The sequence below is a fragment of the Babylonia areolata genome, chromosome 7 (genome assembly GCF_041734735.1).
Source record: "Babylonia areolata isolate BAREFJ2019XMU chromosome 7, ASM4173473v1, whole genome shotgun sequence".
NCBI classification, from domain to species: Eukaryota; Metazoa; Mollusca; class Gastropoda; order Neogastropoda; family Buccinidae; genus Babylonia; species Babylonia areolata.
In genome coordinates, this window is record NC_134882.1 from 19,303,428 (window position 1) to 19,310,927 (window position 7,500).

General features: G+C 46.0%; 1 protein-coding gene across 1 annotated transcript in view; it reads right to left on the reverse strand.

The window, feature by feature from the left end:
* The window catches only part of LOC143283796 (solute carrier family 4 member 11-like), a 46,103-nt gene that overhangs the window by 36,765 nt on the left and 1,838 nt on the right, over positions 1–7,500 (reverse strand). Inside the window, exons 2-4 of the mRNA XM_076590167.1 lie at positions 6,630–6,730; positions 3,836–3,946; positions 2,619–2,705 (exon numbers count right to left, since the gene is read on the reverse strand). Of these exons, the coding sequence (XP_076446282.1) occupies positions 2,619–2,705; positions 3,836–3,946; positions 6,630–6,730 (299 nt within the window). The remainder of the gene's footprint in view (positions 1–2,618; positions 2,706–3,835; positions 3,947–6,629; positions 6,731–7,500) is intronic.

Genomic DNA, 7,500 nt, shown 5'->3' on the forward strand with positions numbered 1-7,500 from the left:
TGAGTTTGTCAGTAATTCAGCATGGTACTCAGTTTAGTGAGACTGCGGAACAGAAGAGAGATCGTGCATCAAGGTGAAAGGAAACAGTCACGGTGATTGAACAACTGCAGTTATCGTAATAATGACAAGGACGGTGTGTAGGGGACAATTGTGAATGAGGAAATAAGCATTGGAAAACAAGGAAGAGAAACATGGGGATTAGAGAGAGAGAACGCGAGAACCGGCTCAAGAACGCAGGAATTTTAATGTGAGGTCACCGACCAGTATACATTTTGGATGCACGTGTTGCACTGACACACATCTTATCTAGAATAAAACAGGAAGAACGAAACAATCCACTGAATATACAGTGAGCTCACTGAGAACAAGTAAACTATATATATAAATATATATCTCTATATCTATATATATATATTTTTTTTTTTAAGCCCAGGGCTAATACTTCTTGCTTATGGCTGACAGTGTTCTTCTCTCTGTCTTAATGCATAAAAAAACAAATATTGCAACATCTCTGGTCACATTGCATTTTTCGTTTTACAAGAGACAGACAGACAGACACAGACAGACAGACAGGGAGAGACAGAGAGAGAATCAGAAAGTTACCCAGCCACTTAGATATAAAGAGGAAGAAAAAACTGAGCTTGGAAGAAAGGTAATCAGAGACAGCTAAAGATGGACAAAGAAACAGGGTCAGAGAGAAAGACGGGAAAAAACAAAAAACTGGAAGACGGGGACAAAAAAAAAAGGAAGAAAAAAGAGATTTCAAACCGTTTTTTGTTTGTTTGTTTGTTTTTGTTTTGTTTATTTATTTGTTTCTTCTTCTTTAAAAAACAAACAAACAAAAAACAAAAACAAAAAACAACAACAAACAAACCTGCGACGCGCAGGAGGAATTAAGCCCGATAATGATAGTTTAACCCTTCAAATCAGCGGTTGCCTCCCTTCCACTAAGGTTTCGCCGAGAAGGGGTAAAGCAGCGGGTCGGAAGTGTGGAGAAGAAACTGAGACGGAGAGATTAATGCTAGCGATAATGATGATGGACAACAACAACAACAAGGAGAGAGAGGCAGAAAGATTACGTGACATACAGACAGAGGGTCACAGAAAGAGAAAGGAGAAAGAGACAAGCCCACACCTACAGTAAAAGAGAGAGAGAGAGGCGGGGGGGGGGGGGGGGGGGGGGGGAACAAGACGAAAAAGAACAACAGGAACAAGAACAACAGTATGAATGACAAGAAGAAGAAGAAAAACGAAATGAGAACAAGAAAAAGTAGTAGACATATACAGCAAAAGCGACAACAAGACTCCCAGTCACCACACCACGCACCTCACCAAACAGGGAAGAAAATAACATAACAGATAATACACGTTAAGAACGGCTTTTATCAGTCGTCTCGTTAAAAGAAATTAACCAGGTACATCAAAAAGAACCACAAGAAACAAATGTAGACAATTGCAAAAAACAACAACAAACAAACAAAAAAACCAACAAACACAACAAATATGAGTACACAGGTACAAAAGCACTGCACATTAAAAACAACAACACCAAAACAACAACAAAAACACGTGCAGACAGCCCTTGGAACAGCAGACACGTCCTCCACCTGGACAGAAACCCAGGACTCACCCCCAAGAACATCGCATCCTTCATCTAACCAAGACCCCAACCCTGAACCTGATCGTAAGGGCTTTTTTTTTCAATATAAATCGTTATATCATTTTCAACATCATAATTCCCATGGAAAAAGCTTGACATTTCTTCTTTTTTTTCCCCCCAACAAGTCATTCAATACTACCGTCCACCGCATTACTTTGAAATTTGCAATATCCTGGGAACGACACTGAGGGCTTTCTGCCATAACAACAGGTCGTTTAGCTCATTCATCCATTACCATAACACTTTAAACAGTGCAGTTCCCAGGGCTTTTTGCCTACTGGTCGTTCACCTCAACGCCACCATAACACTTTAAACAGTGCAGTTCCCAGGGAACAACTTGTCCTTGAGGGCTTTTTGCCAACTGGTCATTCAACTCAACGCTACCCTATAACTTTAAACAGTACAGTTCCAAGGAAACAACTTGACCTTGAAATTTAAAAGGGCTTTTTGCCAACTGGTCATTCAGCTCAACGCTACCATATCACTTTAAACAGTGCACTTCCTAGGTAATACCTTAAGGGCTTTCTGCCAACTGGTCGTTGAGCTCAACACTACCATATCACTTTAAACAGTGCACTTCCTAGGTAATACCTTAAGGGCTTTTTGTCGACTGGTCATTCAACTCAACGCTTCTATAATTATTACTTTAATACAAACTTAATAAATCCCCCCCTGACTGCCATAAACGTATTACGTACGTGCATAGAGATGGTGATGTCATCAGAAAAAGAGAAATAGCTCTGGAAGGCTGAAAATTCACACAGTTTGTCTAGAGCGGTATATCTCTAGACCATTTTCTCAGTTTTAGGCTTATTGTTTTGGACAATGTTTTACGGCCTGAAACACCACTTTCTGCTGTTTTCCCCCTGGCACTGAAGGGGTTTTCATTGTGATTTTCCAGGGAGGATTGATGGGGTGAGGGAGGTAAGGGGGGTACAGAGTTGTTGGAGAAACTCACCATGCTCTTGGATGAATCGAGTAAGGAGCCTGCGGACTTCATGGACTCACAGTGAAGCATCTGCTCCTTGGCCTTTTCGGTGAACGCCTGTCGGAAGGCAATAACACGTGAACAGATGCCTGACGCATATGTAGTAACTGCTGGATCGGTCTTCTCATGTAATGTTACTGCACACACACACACACACACACACACACACACCCTCCTCCCACCCCACCCAAAGATGTCGTGCCTAAACACTAGGTCATAAATAAACCCAGCCATAAACGCTTCCCTTCACCGAGAACTAAAGGAATGCATTTCATTTGTCTATTCTTGTTTGAAAAATACATCCTGGACATCACATATTTTCTAAGGCATTGTATTGTATTGTATTGTATTGTATTGTATCGCATTACTTTTTTTGTCACAACAGATTTTAACTGTGACAAATTCGGTCTAATGTCCCCAGGGTGACTGTGTCGCCACAGTGCATCGACACCTTTTTTTCTGTCCGCAACAATGTGGATTTTTTGACAGAACTATGCTAGGGACAACCCATTAGTTGCTGCTTTAAAAAAAATTATAATAATAAAGGCGCTACGTGCATGCTACACAACCTCGTTCGTCATTTCATCCGATTTATACTACGCCTTTTCATGCAAAACAGGCTCAATTGCACTATACAATGCAAAAACTGAGCAGCAAAGTATGCACCCAAACACACAATCACCTACCCAAACACTAAAATAGGCACAATCACCTCTACCCAAACACTAAAATAGGCACAATCACCTACCCAAACTCTAAAATAGGCACAATCACCTACCCAAACACTAAAATAGGCACAATCACCTACCAAACACTAAAATAGGCACAGTCACTTACCCAAACACTAAAATAGGCACAATCACCTACCCAAACACTAAAGTATATTACAGCAAGGATCTCCGTATACAACATGAAGGCATGCTCATCATACATCACAGTATCTAGAAAATGCACCTTTCATATATGGCATACATATATATATATATATATATATATATATACTATGTGTGTGTGTGTGTGTGTGTGTGTGTACATATACATACATACATATCTATCTATATATCTATGATAACTATATATATATATATATATATATATATATATATGTGTGTGTGTGTGTGTGTGTGTGTGTGTGTGTGTGTGAGAGAGAGAGAGAGAGAGAGAGAGAGAGAGAGAACATAAAACACCTGTCGGAAGGCCTCCTTGGAGCGGACATTCTTCAGCTGGTTCCTCATGAACGGGTCACTCAGCAACGTCGCGAAGATGCGTGCGGTGGTGAACTCATTCCTCCTCCCCAGCTGGTGTGTGGTTTAAAGGATCACTATCATCCTCATCATCATCAGTAGTAGTCGTCGTCGTCGTCGTCGTAGTAGTAGTAGTAGCAGCAGCAGCAGCAGCAAGAACAGCAGCAGTAGCAGTAGGACTATCACCATCCTCATTATCACCATTGTCATTATCACCATCAGCATTACCACCACCATCATCATCACATCACCTCACCTACGCCTAGGACATGGGCCGCCGCCAAACACTCTCCAGCCATTGTCATTATCACCATCAGCATTACCACCACCATCATCATCACATCACCTCACCTACGCCTAGGACATGGGCCGCCGACAAACACTCTCCAGCCATCCTGGTGCTGTGCCGGTCACTACAGCTGTCCCCAGGTGTGGCCTGCATGTCTGTCTCCAGGTCGCGGCGCCTCGTGTTTCTTGGCTGGCCTCTTTTCCTTTTTCCTTGTTTTCCTTGTGGGTTCCACTGAGGTGATGATGACTTGCCTTGCAGACACGCGTGTAGGCTTGCAGAGTGTGTGGCCGATCCCCCTCCAGCGTCTTTTGGAGAATCTCTTCTTCTGCAAGCTGCTGTCTTCTTGGCTACAATAGTTCTTCATTTCTGACCCCCCCTACCCCCCAAACCCACCCACCCCAGCTAACGAAATCAAAGAATCCTTCTATGGCGCGCTGATGTTGATGAAAGTTTGGATTCTCTTCATGGCGGTGAATGTGGTTCTCAGGTCTCGGCTCCAAAACGCAGGACAGGCTCTACTGTGGTGCTGAAGATCCTGATCTTGATGTTGACTGTCAGATCTCTGGATCCCCAGACATTCTCTAACTGGCCTTGCCTTGCCAATACGGGTCCTAATGTCAGCACCTGTTCCATCCTGATTGTCAATGATGCCGCCGAGGTATGTGAAGCTCTCCACTTCTTCTAGCGCATCGCCATCCAACCTGATAGGTGTTGTATTTCCTGCATCTGAAAGCTGCTGAGACCACTACGGTGTGGCAGAGAAGATCACGAACATTATCCGGAACTCACATGAAAGGATGACCTGCAGGGTGGTTCATGGCTGGATACTCACAGAAGCCTTCCAGGTAAAGACAGGAGTGAGGCAAGGATGCGTACTGTCACCCTTCCTGTTCCTGTTCGTAATAGACTGGATAATGATAACCTCCACAGCCCAGAAGCGAAATGGCTTCCAGTGGACGCTTTGGACACGGCTGGACGACCTTGACTTTGCCGACGGTCTGGCCCTCCTCTCCCACACACAACAACAAACGCAGGAAAAGACAAGCACTGTTGTGGGAACCTCAACTTGCCCAGGTCTCAATATCCACAAAGGGAAAAGCAAGATCCTTTAGGTCAACGCAGCAAACACAACACCTATCATCATCGTTGGTGGTGGTAGTAGTTTTTTTTTTTTTTATTTTTTATTTTACAATTATTAGTTTTTTCATTACCCCTGTCATTATTGCTGCATTACTACCATTGGTAGTGTTATCATTATCATCATCATCATGATCACGATCATGATCATCATCATCACCATCGTCATCATCATCACTATCACCATCATCAGTAGTACTGGCAGTAGTAGAAGTAACTGAAGTAGTAATAGTAGAAATGATGGTAATCATTATCACCATCACCGTCAGGAGTAGGAGTAGTAGGAGTAGGAGACAGACAGACAAACAGACAGAGACACACAGAGAGAAGGAGCCCGACCTCCGCTTAAACACAAAGCGCTGCTCTATAGATGTGGCGAGGAAGGAGAGGTGGAGAGAGAGAGGGGGAGAGAGAGAGTGTGTGTGTGTGTGGTAGGAGGCGGGGTAGGAGATGGGGGGGGGGGGGGGGATTGAGGGGGGGGGGGTTACTGGATACGGTGAGGGAGGAGGTAAGTGTGACCCAGGACAGCGGAGCTGAGTGAAGAGTGGGGGAACGGGGGCTGAAGGTAGGAGGTCTGGAAAGGGGAGGATGATGAAAAGAGAAGTGACGGTGAGGGGGGGAGCGGGGGGGGGGGGGGGGGGGGGGCAGGAGAGAGGGGCGGGAGGGAGGGGGAGAGCGAGAGAGAGGAAGGGGAAGCAGTGGGGAGGGAGGGAATGGAAGAGCTAGAGAAACTGAGATTCATGAATACGTGATTTTGTGTACGTGAGTGCATGCGTGCGTCTGTGTGTGTGTTTGTTTGTGTGTGTGTGTGTGTGTGTGTGTGTGCGCGCGCGCGCGTGCGCGTTCGTTCTTTAGTTTAGCGTCTTTTCACTATCAGTGATATTAGACGATTGTGCGTGCGTCCGTATGTGTGTGTGCGTGTGTGTGCGCGCGCGCGCGTGAACTTTACCTTTAACGTGCTCTCATCCATCACCATTACCACCACTGCCACGCCCCTTTCCTGTCTCTCTTATACGTTTTATTGTGTATAGCTCTCTTTCTCTATCTGTGTGTGTGTGTGTGTGTGTGTGTGCGTGTACGTGCAGGTATGTATACGAAGCAGCATCGTCATGTTCAACATCTTCATCGATATAAAAAAGAAAGTGTGTGTATGAGTGTGTGTGTGTGTATTGTATGCACGTGCGTGCATGCGTCCGTGCGTGTGTGTGTGCATGTGTGCGTGAATGTGTGTGCGTGTTTGTGTGTGTATCTCTATGTGTGTGTGTGTGTGTGTATGTGTGTGTGTGTGTGCCTGTGACAGAAAAAACGAACCATCAAGCTAGCGTTGAGGACGAAGAGGACAAACTGACAGTCCATACAGTTTCGATTGAGGTTGGCCGGCACTCTCAGCCTCGCGATGCCCACCTTGTAGTCTGTCAGCATTCTGGTCGAGGCCCTGGAACCAAACCCACCCCACCCACCAGTCAGTCCAGCCAACCACCCACCCACCCGTCAAACAAGCCATCCATCCACCCGTCAATCCATCCACCCCACCCACCCTCAATCAATCCACCCACCCACCAGTCAATCCATCCACCCACCCACCAGTCAATCCAGCCAACCATCCACCCACCCGTCAAACAAGCCATCCATCCACCCGTCAATCCATCCACCCCACCCACCCACCAGTCAATCCATCCACCCACCCACGCGTCAATCCAGCCAGCCATCCACCCACCCATCAAGCCAGCCACCCACCCGTCAATCCATCCACTCACCCAACCGTCAATCCAGCCATCCATCCACCCACCTGTCAACCCATCCAACCACCCGGTAATCCGTCTATCCTCCCATCAGTCCAGCCACCCACCCACCAATCCATCTACCCATCCATCAACCCATCTATCCACCCACACATTACATTAATCCAAACATCCACCTACCCACCCATTCATCCATTCGCCCACTCACCTATCCATCCATCACCCCGACCAACAATCCATCCACCCACCTATCTATCCGGCACCCCACCCAACAATCCATCCATCACCCACCCCATCCATCACCCCACCCAACAATCCATCCATCACCCCACCCATCAATCCATCCACCAACCTATCCATCCATCACCCCACCCATCAATCCATCCACCAACCTATCCATCCATCACCCCACACATCAATCCATCCATCACCCCACCCAC